The 16,859-nt window shown below is 42.6% G+C and overlaps 1 protein-coding gene across 1 annotated transcript; it reads left to right on the top strand.

Annotated features, from left to right (window-relative positions):
• Nucleotides 1-6,480: 6,480 nt before the first annotated feature.
• Nucleotides 6,481-16,804, top strand: GTPBP4 (GTP binding protein 4). The gene is made up of 17 exons (XM_015853095.2): nucleotides 6,481-6,559; nucleotides 6,768-6,938; nucleotides 8,170-8,273; nucleotides 8,352-8,488; nucleotides 9,523-9,623; nucleotides 9,988-10,080; nucleotides 10,554-10,745; nucleotides 10,835-10,900; nucleotides 11,626-11,715; nucleotides 12,384-12,494; nucleotides 12,785-12,862; nucleotides 12,971-13,022; nucleotides 13,455-13,555; nucleotides 14,163-14,360; nucleotides 14,765-14,830; nucleotides 15,957-16,091; nucleotides 16,613-16,804. Exons 1-17 carry the CDS (start codon nucleotides 6,512-6,514, stop codon nucleotides 16,763-16,765), a joined length of 1,896 nt encoding a protein of 631 aa, XP_015708581.2. The 5' UTR covers nucleotides 6,481-6,511; the 3' UTR covers nucleotides 16,766-16,804.
• The last annotated feature ends 55 nt before the right edge of the window (nucleotides 16,805-16,859 follow it).

Below are 16,859 nucleotides of genomic sequence, written 5' to 3'. Positions count from 1 at the left end.
GCTGTAAAGTATCAGAGGGAATACACCCTCTGTCACCTTGCCAAGTTATGCCTAAAAATTGAGCCATCTGGCTAGAACCTGGCCATTTAGGTTCCAGGACAGAAATCCTCTTACTTTCTGAATGAACCGGGATGTGATTGACCATTATTTGGATTTTACTGGGGGGGAATCTATTTGATTAAAATGTCATCTGTATATGAACACTCTTTCACCCCTAGTTCTTGTGGAACTTCCAATCCAAAACCTGATGTGACAGTATAAGGCTATGTCTGAATTCTTGGGGTAAGCAGGTGAAAGCAAACTGGATTCTTCCCAGATAAAAGCAAATCTCAATCTTCAGCTTGGAGTGAGACAATGAAAAATACATCCTTCTTGTCCAGGGCAGACATCCAAGGATGCACTGCTTGTTCTACAGCAAAAATAAGATTTATAAGAGAGCAGTATGTAAGAGTCCTCTATTTTCATTCAATTTATGATAATCTATTGACAAATGCCAGGTGCTGTTACTCCCACAGGGGGGAGTTTTAAAGTGACTGAGTTTTCTGACAACACCCCATCATTCTAAATCCCAAATGACAGCAGTTAACGCCTTGTGAGGCTTCAGGGCTAACATTATTTGGGCCCCTCCCTGCAAGAAAGACACTGAGGCCCTGGAACATGTTCAGAGGAGGGCTACGAAGCTGGTGAGGGGTCTGAAGCATAGGTCATATGAGGAGAGGCTGAAGGAGCTGGGAATGTTCAGCCTGGAGAAGAGGAGGCTCAGGGGGAGACCTTATTGCTCTCTATAACTTCATGAAGGGAAGTTGTATTGAGCTGGGGGTCGGCCTCTTCTCTCATGTAACTGGTGATAGGACTAGAAGGAATGGTTTCAAGCTACAGCAGGGGAGATTCAGGCTGGACATTAGGAAATATTACTTCTCAGAAAGGGTGGTCAGGCACTGGTATGGACTGCCCAGAGACGTGGTGGAGTCACTGTCCCTGGGGGTGTTCAAGGAAAGACTGGATGTTGTGTTGAGGGACACGGTTAATGAGAGCTATTAGTAATAGCTGAACGGTTGGACTGGATGATTTTTTAGGTCTGTTCCAACCTTGGTGATTCTATGATTCTATGATACTTTGTACATGACTTAAGGTACTTTTAGCTAATTTTAATGCAACCTGTAATAGAAAAAGGTCTTTCAGCTGCTATTTCATCTACAGAAATTACAGGGATCTGAGTTTGACAGTTTGGCACCCAGGTGCCTAAAAAAACCTTAATAGTCTGAGAATTTAACATACAAATCTATAGCTGATACCTACTGCCACTACAGGACTCAGTGTTCTTCCATTGGGCAAAGCCACTTTTATGCTAGCTATGGAAAGGTCTTGTCTTTTTCCAGCAATTCTGTTACACAAATCCTTTATCAAGTTTTTGTTATTAATCCAGGGATATCCTCACTTTGATCACATCGAGACTTCTGTATCATGAGAAAAGAGATAAAATAGTTATCTTTTACTACTAATGTTTACTTGCTATCATCAGTTCTAAAAATATTGGGCACTTGGGACAGGTTGTCAGAACTCTCTGAGCTGTCAGTTTCCTGACACAGAGACCAGAGAAGTGGATGGATCATCTGGGATTGGGATCAGGGGAGCAGATGACTCGATATTGTCCGGCACATTCTCAGCACTCACACTCGGGGTGCTGTCACAATCTATTTTGCGATTATCCCACAGTCTCTGTAAGTAGGATGTGGGCATTTTGTTTAATTGACCTGGTGTGAATCCTATTCCCTGAAGGAGACCCCATAAGTGCTTCCTCCGTTCCAGATCTCGTTCCTGTTTATCAGGGTCTCTTCTTGTATTGAATCGGTTTATTTCAACAGGGAATTTACGAACATTTTGTCCTTTTTTGTAATTCCCTCTTGGTGTCTGGGTGTTCCTGACCCATCCTTCCCTCTGGTGAGCTGTTGATTTAGGGGTGCTTTTCATGAAGGCTACCCAGTGCTGCAGACCTTGAGCCATTATAGTGTTCCAGTCATAAGTCCTACTGTATAACATTAAGGCTAAACCCTTTGCTCCTCCATATGCTGCATTTTCCAATAGTCTCGTTTTCCCTGCTTCTGTCGCCATCAGAGACATCATGTCCTCAGGTATAGCACCTTGTGCCTTAAGGGCATCCCAGGCAGCCAGTCTCATTGTCCACTTGGCAAACCCATCCCGGGTATTCCAGGGAGGAGGTGGACTGTATCCCCACCGTACTTGCATTCGTCTAACAGCATGTATTATTGAAGATAATAGAGAAAAGGTATTTTTTCCAGCCTCTGCATCAGGGTTGTGAAGAACTATTCCACCTCCTAGGAATATTTGCCTAGCCTCGTTCTGATTAAGAATAAGAGCTCCGGCTCCCATCTGATAGCATCGTGCCACCCACCCAAGCCAGTCCTCACTTGACTTCTTGCCAAACTGTATGAACTTCTGCCATAGCTGTCCTGCATTCAGATTTATCTCGGTCATCGCGACCTGAGGTGGCAGGAGAGAGCTTTCACGTCCACCTGGAGGTGGGAGCTGTGTGATTGGGCACAGAGAGGCATTTTCATCTGGATTAGATTCAGGCATTGAGGTGGGGGTGAACAGCCCATTGCTAAAATCAGAATCCTCCTCATTATCAGTATTCAGTATATGCGTTTCTTCAATGAGCTTACTGTCGGAGACTGGCTGCACCTGTTCTTGCTCCAGCTGGCTTAAAGCCAGAGGTGCGAGGTTACTTTCTAACTGTTGAATTAAGTGGCTCTTAGTAAAACTACAAGACTCAAAAGCAGCCGCCTGCATTTCTTCACCTTTAGCGTGTGCTGCTGTAGCTGTAGCTTGCTGCAAAGCCCCTTGAGTGGCACTTTCCAGTTTCTGCCTTGTAGTTTTAAACAAAGTGCCTGCAGCTGCTAACGCCTCTGTGAGGAGACCGATGAAGGACCCCTTCTCCTCCTTCCCACTACCTGTACTACTTTCTTGCCACTTCTGAAATTCAGCTCGCAGGGCTTCCCAACTGAAACAGTTCTCAGCTACCCAGTTCCTGTCCCATTTAGGTGTTTGCCATCCCTTCTCCTGTTGCCATTTTCGCTGCTCTTCTACTGCCTCCTCCCAAGCATCCATCACCTGCATATTTTACAGAATCCTGCTTCTGACACCAATTAATATCACAGCCTAAAGGGTGACCAAGCCTGTGGCTTTATAGAGATCACAACAGTAGGTTCACAGATTTCTGGGACACACAAGGTCACAGAAGCCTTATTTTCCAAGTTTCTCTATTAAAGATTACCACAAATCACCACTCTCAGGTATAATGATGAGCAACAAAGCAGGTATATAGCAAGCTATTTTGAACTATTACCAGGAGAGAAAGTGCGTATCTATTATTACGAATGATAGCAGAAATCAATCCTGGTGGCAGGGAATGTAGCAGTAAGTATATACATATATTAATGCTATTGGCTAGGACTTACACAGCACTTACAAAGGAGCAAACATACTCATGATCAATTACTTATATGCACGTGTATATACTATTATCTATTTAAATGCTTTCAGCACTAAGCACTATCAAACTATGGGCTGGTAAGGACCGAGCCCAGCAGCAGGCCCTGCAGAGGGAACAAATAACAAATGCACAGACTCACTGTGAGGATGAGCCGCGTCACGGTGCTGGAAGCAGACAGGCATCCACAGCAGAGGTTCGGCTTGAGTCAAAAATCCTGGAGGAAAAGGATGAGTCCATGCAGTCACGGGGCATTCTCCGAGAGAGGCTCCATTGGGATGGAGAACTGGTCCCTGTTATAGCATAGGAGCTGAGGAGGGCATGGGACACCACCTCTCAGAGCACCCAATGGATGCTGCTCCATTCTTGTTTTCACCTGAAACAACCAATAGGTGATGATGTTTCCAGTTTTCTCAGACAGAACTTTGCTTATCCCAGACTGTTTTCTTTTCTTTCAGCTAAAGCAGCCAATAGTGATGCTGGTTTCTGCTCTCTCAGGATGTTTTCCCCTTTCTTCCAGACTGTTTTCACTGTTCCAGATGATAAGCTGCTGTTCCCATTCCTCGCTTTGCTCTTATCGATGGTATCTGCAGGATGCCTCCAGTTTCAAGGTGCACAGCTGCACTTCAAAGAGGCAGTACTGCTTCTCAGGGATGCTTCTGGTTCCCAGGCCCAGTTCTCAGGCTGGAAGGCAGTTTGTTCTTTCCCATCTGCTCTCACCAAAATCCAAGTAATCCCACTGAAATAAAATGGCCACCTGAATGACTATTTTCTGGCCAGCCAGTTTGCTGGGCATCACAGAATCACAAGGTTGGAAAGTACCTACACTATCATCTAGTCCACTGTCCTCCCATTACCAGCTTTCAGCAACTGGAATCAGAGGATGAGAGAGAACATGTACTGCTGCCAGAGCAATGTGTTATCTGATGAACAAATGCTTTCTCATAAGGAAACAGGAGGGTGAGCTTTTCACTTGGAGACTGTTCACTGTGTGCAGTGTGTGCCTGATAAACTACATTTAAAACTTTAAATTTTGGACACATATACACAGAAGGACTGATGCTGAAGAGGACTTTATAATAGAAATTTGCTTTAATGATCAAAACTAATTCATTTGGATGAGATTCTATACAATCAGTGTACTTACTTACAGAATGAAAGAGACCCATTTGAATGGGATCTTATCAGTGGGTACAAATACCTGAAAGGATGCCAAGAGAATTGATCCAGGCTCTTTTCAGTACAGTCTGTTCCCAGGGCAAGAGGCAGTGGGCACAAACTCAAACACAGGAGGTTTGCACTGAACACCAGGCAGCATTTCTGTGCCATGCAGGTCATGGAGCACTGGACCAGTTTGCCCAGAGAGGTTGTGAGCACTCATCCTTGTAGATCTTCAGAAGCTGTGTGGATGTGGTGCTGGGCATCCTGCACTGTGCAGCCCTGCTGGAACAGGGGCTGGGTGAGATGGACCCAGAGGTCCCTTCCTACCACAGCTACCTTTTGATTCTGTTACTCTGTGAATTGGTCTTTTCATGTTGTGGGACAAGAAAGCAATGATGATTGGGGCCATCTAATTGAAGCACACCAATTTGTTAAGTATATCCACCAAACACACACATGTGCATCTTAGTGTGCATCAAATGCAGACCAAATACCCCAAATCTAAGGCTACTTTTGGAATTCTGAGGTAACATTTTTGAGAAACTATGAATATTAAGCTAGAGTCGCAGCCAGGCACAGTGACAATGTCACACGTGTTCTGCTAGAGTGCCTGCTTGGATCGCCTGTAATGGCCTATTCTCCCCAGTGCTTCTCTGGACAATCAGCACAGCACACAATCTGGGTCTTGCTGGGTGTCATCAGCCGCTCTGTAAGTACCAGAAACTTGGGATACCTGTGGACATGCCTAGAGAAGAGCTCCTTCTGCCCTATGAAACTTTTGGAGGCAAAGCACAATACAATTAAAAGATGAAGTCACATCTCACTTCTTCAAGAATGCTTCAAAAAAGCAGGTGGAAATATTAGTATAAAAACATTTATGAAGCAGCACGCTCATCATAATGAGGCAGATATAGTGTTGTTGACAGGCGACAGCAAATGGGATGGTTCTAACTGCATGCTTATGATTGAATGGTGTTCATGTAGTCATTATTAAAATTAATTTCTGGAAAGGATTAACTACTGGCTTGTCTGATTAGAGAGAATCTTCATTTTCATGCACCTTAAAGTTTCCACTGCACTGGACGGCTGTTTGAAGTGCTGTCTGAAAAATTAGTAAAGCAGTGCAATAAAGGAAATGCAGAACTTATACATTTGAACTTATTATACTGTAGAAAAAATGTGCAGTGACAGAATAATACGTGTCTAAATTCTCTCAAGGGGAAAATGTCACACTTTATGGGGGGGGGGGGGGATGGGGGGGGAAGCCCACACTTTTGAAGAGAATTTTCAGTTTTTCATCATGAAAGCCTGCCAGCAGAAGATGTACAAGCTGGTTTTGGACACTCAGACTACCTTGTTTCTGGGCCTGGCTTTTCCAGGTCTAAACAGCTTTTGGCTCATGAAGAGAAGCTGTGGTCAGACACACACACTGCCCAGGCTGCTGACACGCTATGGGCCTGTTTCATCTCTTTATTTTCACACACCAGTTCCTCCCAGCCCACCTTGCTTCCTCCATTTTTGTACAGTAACATATTGCCTTGGGTTACAAGGCACCACAAAGATCCTGTTCTAAACTTCTGCAGAGGGCAGGGCTGCCAACTACTCCATCAGGCACCAGCTCAGGCTGCACAGGACCCCACCCAGCCTGGCCTTGAGCGCATCCAGGGACGGGGCATCCACAGCACTGTGCTCCGATCCTTAACACCAAAGGAAATTAGCTCTTAAATCACACAACTTGACGCAGGCGGAGTCAGACGAGCCCTCGCGATACGAGACTCGAGGCTCCGTCTCTGTCCCGGCCTCTCTTCCTGTTTCCTGTGGCGTGGCGCTGAGGGCGGCATGGCGCTCTACAACTTCAAGAAGATCACGGTGGTGCCGTCCGCCAAGGTACGTTTATACGGGGTGCAGGAGAGCTCTGTCCTTCCCCTTCCCTCCCTCAGGTTCCCAGCGGGCTCCGTGCTGTGTTGGCGGGGGAACTTCGCTCCGTGCCGGCGGGGTGTGGGTCAGTGCCCGGCCTCCGCCTGAAGGGAGGGGGTGTTTATCGCTGTGTTCAATGGAGACGGCTGGGAGCCGACAGCGCTGCTTTGTTTTGTAGGACTTCATCGATTTGACGTTGTCGAAGACTCAGCGCAAGACCCCGACCGTCATTCACAAGCATTACCAGATCCATCGCATCCGGCACTTCTACATGAGGAAGGTGAAATACACCCAGCAGAACTACCATGACCGGCTGACACAGATCCTGTCGGACTTTCCCAAGCTGGATGTAAGTGCAACCTCCCACCTTCACATAGAATCACACAGAATCACAGAATGACCAGGGTTGGAAGGGACCTCAAGGATCATGTAGTTCCAACCCCCCTGCCTGGCAGGGCCACCAAACATACACATTTACTAGATCAGGTTGCCCAGGGCCCTGTCCAACCTGGTCTTGAACACCTCCAAGGACGGGGCATCCACAACCTCCCTGGGCACCTTCAGTTCTTCAACAGTGTCACTTCAGTTAGCAATGTGAACATTGCTCTCAGCCCTATCAGAGCTGGTTTTACAGGTGCACTCTGACACGGTGTGCGTGGTCATAACTTCCCAGGTAATCGATGATAGATGTAATCGATGATAGAACTAGAGGGAATGGTTTTAAGCTGCGCCAGGGGAGATTCAGGCTGAACATTAGGAAGTATTACTTCTCGGAAAGGGTAGTCAGGCATTGGAATGCACTGCCCAGGGAGGTGGTGGAGTCACCAACCATGGGAGTGTTCAAGAAACGTTTGGATGTTGTGTTGATGAATATGATTTAGCTGGGAAGTATTGGTAATGCTTGGACTAGATGATCTTCTAGGTCTATTCCAACATTGATAATTCTGTGATTCTGTGAAGTACAGCTGTGTGCAGGTGCCCACTGGGACTTCTGTATGGGCAGCTTCGTATACCTGTTTAAATCCTTCACCTGACTTTTCCTACTCTTTTTCTCTTCACAATTTGCAATTCCTGCAAATATCTCTTGCACTTCAATATCTCATGATGAGATTTCTCCACATAAATGCATAAATAGCTAAAAATACTTAGTCTAGCAGAATTGAAGGTGTTGCTTTCTCAGAAAGCCAAGGGGTTTATCTGGACATTGAAGAAACCCTTATTATCCAGTCTTGCCTGTGATTTAGCACTCAAACAAAGGAAGGAGTTAACACCGTATTTCTGCTATAGGATGAATTTACTATTAGAAATTGCTTCTGCAGGCTTCTTGCTGTTTCATTATTCAGTGGAGGAAAGTTCAGATTTGAGAACTGAAAGTATTTTGCAGTGCAAAAGACAAAATGGAAGCTTGGTCTAAGCCAGCCCAAGGCATCACTGCAAAAAAGTCAAAGCATTAACAATTATGCATGTAATGACCAAGGGGATTATTTTTGTTAGGCAAGATAGTAATGAAAACAGTTTGGTTTGTCATCTTCAAGAAAATAAGGTTAATGCTATGTCCTTTTTTTTTTTTTTGGTCTTAGGATATTCATCCTTTTTATGCCGATCTGATGAACGTTCTGTATGACAAAGATCACTACAAGTTGGCTTTGGGACAGATTAATATTGCCAAGAATCTGATTGACAAGTAAGGAAAGTTTCTTCCTTCAGTTCTGTTCCTGTGGGGTTGGTTGCTGCATCACTCCCTGTTTTGCTGTCCCTGCAGTGTTGCGAAGGACTACGTGCGCCTGATGAAGTACGGGGATTCTCTTTACCGCTGCAAACAGCTGAAACGTGCAGCTCTGGGACGGATGTGCACCATTATCAAAAGGCAGAAACAAAGCTTGGAATATTTGGAGCAAGGTTTGTGTAATAAATGTGCTAAAATACAGGAATATGAACACAACATACGTTGTTATTCGTACAAAGGATAACAGTTTAAAGCAGATAAATGCGTTAAGTACAGAAATGTAGGTAATAAAAACGAAAGAGTTCTCAAATGCCCAAACAGTTAGAATTCAATTTTCAACCAAATAGTTCTCTTAATTTAAATTAAAACGTTACAGAATGTCTGTACCTGCTTAAAGGTTGTAGCCATGCTTGTGTTTATCATTATTTTCACGTACGTATATCTGAAAAATTCATCATAGAATCATAGAATACCTGGGTTAAAAAGGACCACAATGATCATCTAGTTTTGACCCTGCTGCTATGTGCAGGGTCCCCAGCCACCAGACCAGGCTGCCCAGGGCCACATCCAGCCTGGCCTTGAATGCCTGCAGGGATGGGGCATCCACAACCTCCTTGGGCAAAACCTGTTCCAGTGTGTCACCACCCTCTGTGTGAAAAAATTACTCCTAATATCCAATCTAAACCTCCCCAGTCTCAGTTTAAGACCATTCCCCCTTGTTTTATCGCTATAAATCCATGTAGACAGCCGTTCCCCCTTCTGTTTCTATGCTCCCTTCAAGTACTGACAGGCCACAATGAAGTCTTACTAGAGTCTTCTACAAACTAAACCAGCCCAGTTCCCTCAACCTTTCTTCATAGGAGAGGTACTCCAGCCCTCTAATAAGATAATTATCAGTTATTGCTAAATGGTTTCCAAGCAGTGGTCCTTATTTCAGGCTCATTTTTGCTTACCTCAGGCTGTGCTGCTTGGTATGATGGACTGACTAACTACATGGGGTGGTTTTCATGTGTAAAATAACGTTTCTTGTTCTGTTGTGTGATACTTCAGGAGTTAACAGACAACAATGCATTTTCATAAATGATCACTGAGTCAGTTTATAAAGTTAAACAATGTGACTGAGCTGTGTTTAAACATTTACATCAATTTTTCTTCCATTCAAAAGTGAATTAAGACAAATACTTCACGCGTCTTTTAAATGTTTCAGTGCGACAGCATTTGTCTCGGTTGCCAACCATCGATCCCAATACAAGAACTCTTCTGTTGTGTGGCTATCCAAATGTTGGGAAGTCAAGCTTTATAAATAAGGTGCGTGATTGTTCTTTACATGATACTGAGGTACCATTTAGCTGAGGTAGAATAAAATATGATGTTGTTATAGCACTGTCTGGTCTGTGGGGAAGCAAATTCATACAGTTGAGTAGAGCCTGACTGAAGTTTCTGGAGGGATATATGTGAAATTAAAGCACGTTCCATTCATAAAGTTGTTATCTTTCCCAAATTAGTGTGTATGTGATTAATGCATTTTCTGACAGATGAATGATTGCAGAGAAACAGCCCATATAACCATTCTTTAGCTTTCCTGTAGCAAATGCAGTGAGTTATGATCATGATACACAGCTTGCAAGTTCAGGAAATATTCAGTAATTGTGCTGATAAATCTTGTTTTAAGGTTACAAGAGCAGATGTAGAAGTGCAGCCATATGCCTTTACCACCAAATCTCTCTTTGTGGGACATATGGATTACAGATACCTGCGCTGGCAGGTAAGAACTGGAATCATTTTGCATTTTCTTGCCATGATTAACCGGTTACAATTTGCTGTTTTGCATCCTGAATTACATTTTTGTGCCTTGATAAGAAACACTGTGAGATCTGCTATGTGTCAAATGGGGACAGTAGTCCAAATCTGTTCTAAAAACATGCATGTATGTATGTATGCATTTTCAGTTTGGGGGAAGAATTGGGACTGGAATGCTTGAGTAAGTCCAGGTCCCTTCTTGTCAGTATTGAGTTCAGAGCCAGTTTGGGGCAGGGCTGTCTGTACTTGTTTGCCTCTCGGAGTGTTTCTTACTCAGTAACCTCGCTGTTTTTGCATTATTCCATTCCCACATTCTCAATTTAGCCGCATTTATGGCCTTATTTATGACTGAAAGGAATACTGCAGTCTTGAGATGATAATATGGACAAGAAGTCAAGAATATGTTATAAAACAGTGTATCGATTATGTTAATTTTAGGTTGTAGACACTCCTGGTATTTTAGACCATCCTTTGGAGGACAGGAACACCATTGAGATGCAGGCTATAACTGCGCTCGCACATCTGCGTGCTGCTGTGCTCTATGTGATGGATGTCTCTGAGCAGTGTGGGCACAGCCTGGAGGAGCAAGTGGAACTCTTCAGAAATATCAAGCCTTTGTTTGCTAACAAGGTAAGTTTGGTTTACGTTCTCTGTAAAATCAGTATTTTTTGTAACGTGATAGTTTGGATTGTGATTGTTTTTTCTTTCTTTTTTATTAGCCGCTTATCATTGTTGCAAACAAATGTGATGTGAAGAGAATTGAAGAACTTCCTGAAGAGAGCCGGGTGAGCCTGATGTTCCCACCCCTTTTTCTTCCAGAATTAACAGAAGTGCTGCGTGCACCATGAATGCACTGGCAGAACTTGGGTCGAGCAAAGAAAAATTACATGACCTGTCCTTAATTTAACTATTTAACAGTGTACTGGAAAGTAGTTTCCCAAGTGTTGACCTTTATGCTTGGTGTATACAATTGCACTTTGTTATGCAGACTTAGCAGAGTCTTGTAAAGACCAAACTGAAAGCAGCTCCTTAGCAGTTTTAGCAATCTCAGACACTGTGAGATCTTTTAATTACTGCTATAGTTGGAATTAATACTGAGTAACTGTTTAATAGCGACTGTTTCAGTAACTTAGAGATAATGAGCCCTAGACTGATGGTGGTGCTGAGCTGATTTTAATAGGAGCTCCTGTTGGGCAGCAGTTCTGTATACAGGGCCAGTTCCTTTGTATCTACAAGTTCAAGGACACGTGCAGCTTGTGTTTTCTCTCCATCTCTTTTTCTATTTTATTCACATGTGCTGTATTGGAAGTGGTTATTTACTTACAAATCAACAGGTTAAATAGAACTGCGGTTGTAAAGTTCCTGCCATCTCTTCAGAAACACATTTTAATGAGGTTCCTCAGTAACAAGTTGCATATATTGACATTGGGTTAAAACTTCAGTCCTTGGTGTAATGGTATATTAAGCAATGGGCACAATGTAATCTTTTGTGGTAATATTTCTATTTCAGAAAATATTTGAATCTTTTGAAGCAGAAGGATTTTCTGTGATAGAGACGAGCACCCTGACTGAAGAAGGTGTGATGCAAGTTAAAACAGAAGTATGTCTCTTTTCTCTCAACTTCATTCAGAAGGAATAGGGGAATCATAGAACAAGAGTTCCAACAAGAGCTGGAAGGGACCTCTGAGGGCTGTCTAGTCCAGCTCCTCTGCAATGAACAGGAACACCACAGCTAGATCAGTTTGCCCAGGGGCCTGGTCCAGCCTCACCTTGAAAGTCTCCAGGGTTGGGACATCAACCACATCTCTGGGCAGCCTGTGCCAGTGCTGCCCCACCCTCACTGTAAAAGACTTTTTCCTTCTATCTAACCTAAATCTGCTAAATTTGAGCTTAGCTTTTACTGTCAGTTAAGCTGTGCTAAAAGCTTTTTGCGTGGTGTTCTTAATAGCACACTGAACACATTGGGTGCAAAGGGAAATGGATTATATCTAGCACAATGCAAATCGTGACATTTTCAGTGAGGTTTTTAGGGTCTTGTTGCTTTGTCTTATTGTCGGCTCATTATAAAATACTGGTTATGCCAACTAAACAGGACCATATGCATGTTCTGTGGTGCTTGTTATATAAAATATGTTGATACGTGAGAGCTAGAAAGGTGAGGCAGAAGATTAGATAGAAGCTACTTATTTCAGATTTAAAGCTTGCTGTGCTACTTGTCATATCAGGATGACTTCATTCCTTACCTTATGTTGCTTCGTGCACTTTCAGGCCTGTGACAGATTGTTGGCTCATCGTGTGGATACTAAAATGAAAGGAAATAAAGTGAATGATGTGTTGAATAGGCTACACTTGGCCATGCCAGCCAAAAGAGATAACAAGGTAGGCTGCATGTTTACACTGTATTATATTTTCCAGTTTTATTTAAATAGAATTAGAATTCTTTCTTGTCTTAACACGTTAATGAAATATACATTGAGATTTTCTTGCTTTTTGGGTTGTTTTAATTTACAGCTGACTTTGCTGCTGGGTTTCCCAGCTTGGTGCTTCATTTCCTCTAGAAATACGTTACATTAAAACTCTGATTTGCCGTGTTAGTAAATAAAATTGTTTCTGACAGGTTTTTTTTCTTTTTTCCTCTTTCCTGGGGTGAATTGCTGTTTTAATTTCAGGAGCGGCTGCCTTTTATACCTGAGGGAGCAATAGCGCGGAAGAAGCGCATGGAAGTGGATACACCCAAGAGGAAAACAGTAAGTGGTGTCTTTTAATTAGGAAACCAGCAGGTGGTTTTAAAATACTTGATGGTGGCGCGTGGATTTACAATTAGGAACTACATGAAATGATGTGTGTCTTTGCAGGAGAGAGATATTGAACTCGAAATGGGAGATGATTATGTTTTGGATCTTCAGAGTAAGTAATTACAGAAGTCGGTATTATTGCTGGTCAGTAAAGGTTGGTCTGACTGGAGAAAACCTAAAATGGATTCCTTTCAACTGAGTGCCACCTTTGTAGTCCTTCTGTTCCACAACCTGTGACGTTCACCCACTCTTTGTTTTCTGATGCTTCTGAGTGGGTTCCTGTTTTAGTCACAGACATAAAATGTGTTTTCTCTTTTTTCCCACTTTATTTAGTGGTGTCTCATTAATGATGCATTGGACTTTGTGATTCCTGAACAGACCTTGGCAGCAGGCAGAGGGTTGGAAGGGTTTATGAATATGTCAGAGATGCTGTGAAATGTTTCCTACTTCGGGATGTGATTTTTTTCTATTGTGTTGTGTTGTCTCCTGTCACTGATCATTCTGCTTTGAAATTATCTCTTTATTAACATTCTTTTTTTTATAGAATACTGGGACTTAATGAATGCATCGGAAAAGTACGATAAGATTCCAGAGATATGGCAAGGTCACAATATCCTTGATTACATCGATCCAGACATAATGAAAGTGAGTTTTCAGTCATTCATTTTACACTTCTTTGCCTCTTCATCCCTTTGTTATTTTTCTCTAAGCTGGGATATTCGTAGATAAAAGTAATGTTTTATAAACCAGTTCTTCACACTGCCTGCGATTGCCGTGGGAAAGGAGGCTGCTTTATGTGTGAGCAAAGATGCTGTTTCAGAATGGAGAACTGCTTGATTTTATCATAACAGAGGTTTGCAGGGGAAGTTATATTTCCTTACTCTTTGACTGTTGCTGGAAGGAATTTAGTTATCAAAATGTGTTATTAATAATAAGAAAATTAAGCCATTGACTTTCTGTCTGCTGGAAGGTGATGTGGAAGGAAATAGGCTGAATTCTCAATTTACAGCATTCTTATGTAGTAACAAGCCCCATTCTTGTTTCATGCTGGTTCTTAAGTTGTGAGCACAGACTGCAGAGCCTGCTGGTTGGGCAGTTGGATTCATCTGGTTTGTTAGAGCTTCAGAATCGTGGTAAATGTAGAGAGAGGAGGTTTTTTGAGGTTGTGTTGCCAGAAGTGGCACAGTGGCACTGAGCATTATAAGTCTTAAGACCTGATGAGCGAACTGATTTTTGTTTCATCTCTTTTAAGAAACTGGAAGAATTAGAGAAAGAAGAAGAGCTGAGAGAAGCTGCTGGAGAGTATGACAGTGAGCCGGAAAGTGAGGATGAAGAGATGATGGAAATCCGACAGCTGGCAAAACAGATCAGAGAGAAAAAGAAACTGAAAATCCTGCAGTCAAAGGAAAAAGACACTCGAGGTCCAAGGATGCCCAGAACAGCTAAAAAGGTGAGTAAAGAGCCTTGCAGTTGCTGTTGTTTAGTAACTGTGTAGGAATGTGTAGCAATTGGGGGTGCTGGCACTGATGTTCTTCTCATGTTTGACCCTCTCCCTCTTCCATGATCCTTAGAGCTCTGATAACTACTTAATTACGGGGGGGGGGGGTTCCAAACAAAATGAATGAGTGAGAGTTGCCTTTTTAATTCCTGTTATATGAGTAAGTCTATTGTAAGATTCCGTATATATTATAGAAAAACTCTTTAAAGACATAATTCAGCTTGTTTAATTGGGTTGCTGTTTTTGTGTGTGTGTGATGGTGGGAGGGGGGTTGGTATATATTAAGACAAGGGTAAGGTGAGAACATCTTTCTTTAATAGAAAGAAGCACACACAGTTCCCTCATTCTTTTTACAGGTGCAGCGGAAGGTGCTGGAGAAAGAAATGACCGATCTCGGACTTGACATGACTAATAAGGATGATGTAAGTTTCTGCTAATTTCACACTGTGTTCATCTGAAGGAGATCAGTTCCACTCCTTTTTTTCTCAAGGACATTTGAATTGCACATTGCAGTTGGCACAAGGGAGAGATGGAATCTGCTGAGGAGAAAATAGGAGGCAGTCGATACTGGCATTTTTTAGTGCTGGCTAAAACCTTACTAACACTTGAATGGAATCGCTCCTGTATATATGCACTGCATTGTGCTACAGGTTGTTTGCTGTATGTGTGGGATTCAAGAACTGGATTTGGCTGAATGATTTTCATGATTGCTTTGTTGGGTGAGACGCAGCTGTGTCAGAATCAGCAATAATGACAGATCGAGCTGATCCTTTTACAGTTCCTTAATGCTGTGACTTATAACTGAAGTCTTGATAGCCTGCCTGGCATTTTTTACATAAGACTGTCAAAGTACTTCAGGCCCTTGGGAGCCATTTTGTTTTATCATCAGTTTTAAGGACTACTCCATTTTGTACAGCAAACCCAGCAGTCTCATGGCTGTGCGGAGCATGAGACCTTGATTTTGTTAACTGAACAAGGGCTTTGGAAACAAGGAATGTCAACACTGCACATCTGAAGTAAGCATTCGTGTTTCCCAGGGCTGATGTGCCATGTTGATTCAGTTGCTATCTCCATGCAGAGGAATTTGATATTTATGCTGTACAGTGATGGTTCTTTGGGGTTTAGTCCTGTAAACAGCCTCTAATCAGAGCAGGTTTTTTCATTGCTTCTTAGCTGTTGCAGAACTGCTTCAGTGTTGCTGTCCCTTCCTTTGTCTGTGGGGTTTCCTTTTTGTCTTTTTTTTAATCCTTATGAAGGAAGTGAGAAAAAAAGGGTTATAAAACAGGAGTTAATTTGGAAAGAATACAGCAGTATTCACTAAGGCTTGAATATTGCTGTGAGGCAATGACCAACAGCTGACAAGATGATGCTGTGGAACTTCACATCTTTTTGTCTTTCAGTATCCTAAAGAACCATTAGTCCTTTGACATTGTATTGCAGCATTTCACTTCCTGCTTTGATTTATTTTCCTATTGGTCTCATTAGAAATGGAGTATCTGAGCTGATGGTTTCTGGTTTTAATAACCCAAGTTCTGTTCTGGATTTCAGGCCCATTATGCCAGAAGGTCTCGTAGCGCTACAAGGAAACGTAAACGTGATGAGTCTGAAACCCCGAAATCTGTGGCACGCAGTCGCAGCTCCTCTCGTCCACCACGGGATGTCTCTGGTCTGCGCGATGAAAAGGTCTGTTAGAGTTAATTACAGTTAATTACCTTTCACAGCAAATAATACACCACTGTTGTGCTTAAGCTGGTTTCTGGGAAACTTCATACAGTTGTGCCTGTTGAGAGTTCATCTCTCTTGGCAGCTTCATCTTCTGATCCTTAAACCTCTCTGTTCTTAAAAACAAAAAGCTTTCTTAACAGTAAGATGTAATGATACTAAGAAAGTATGTTTTCAAATGTTAGGTATGAAGAAAGAAAGATAAGAACTGTATACATTTCATAACCAATTAGTAGAGCTCTACCTTTAATAAGATAGGAGTTTCAGGCGTAGCATGATTGTATTTTTAGTGTGTTGGGGAAGAGTTTTGTTTGCTTTTGAGAGAGATTAGTGTCATACAGTGTTGTAGAATAGCAGATGGTCGCTTATGTGAAGTATTACTTCAGGTCCTAAAATCCTTTGTGTTTCCTTTAAAGGGGTAAAGCTAGTTACCTGAGTTACTGAGTTCCACTCACCACGTTTGTATGCTTGTTTTTAAATAGATGGTGAAGAAAGTGAAGACTATGGCAAAGAAGGCTCAAAAGAAAATGAATCGCCTGGGCAGGAAAGGAGAGGCGGACAGACACATCTTTGACACCAAGCCAAAACATCTGCTGGCTGGAAAGAGGAAATCTGGTAAAACACAGAGGAGATGAGCAGTCTGCTGAATTAAAGCATACATTTATTACAACTGATTTCTGGTCCCGTTTTCCCTTTTAGTAATGGAGAATATTAACAAAAGCACACATT

This window comes from Coturnix japonica, chromosome 2, assembly GCF_054131305.1.
Source record: "Coturnix japonica strain WE chromosome 2, WE-NBRP24, whole genome shotgun sequence".
NCBI lineage: Eukaryota > Metazoa > Chordata > Aves > Galliformes > Phasianidae > Coturnix > Coturnix japonica.
The sequence above is the reverse complement of the archived record's forward strand: the minus strand, read 5'-3'. Positions and strand labels throughout refer to the sequence as shown.

What these genes read in the sequence shown, in the direction of transcription:
- GTPBP4 (XM_015853095.2), top strand. Translation starts at nt 6,512, where the DNA reads ATGGCGCTCTACAACTTCAAGAAGATCACGGTGGTGCCGTCCGCCAAG. An exon ending in GCCAAGAATCTGATTGACAA is followed by an intron (nt 8,274 to 8,351) that starts GTAAGGAAAGTT and finishes CTGTCCCTGCAG; the next exon opens with TGTTGCGAAGGACTACGTGC. An exon ending in CTGGTCTGCGCGATGAAAAG is followed by an intron (nt 16,092 to 16,612) that starts GTCTGTTAGAGT and finishes GTTTTTAAATAG; the next exon opens with ATGGTGAAGAAAGTGAAGAC.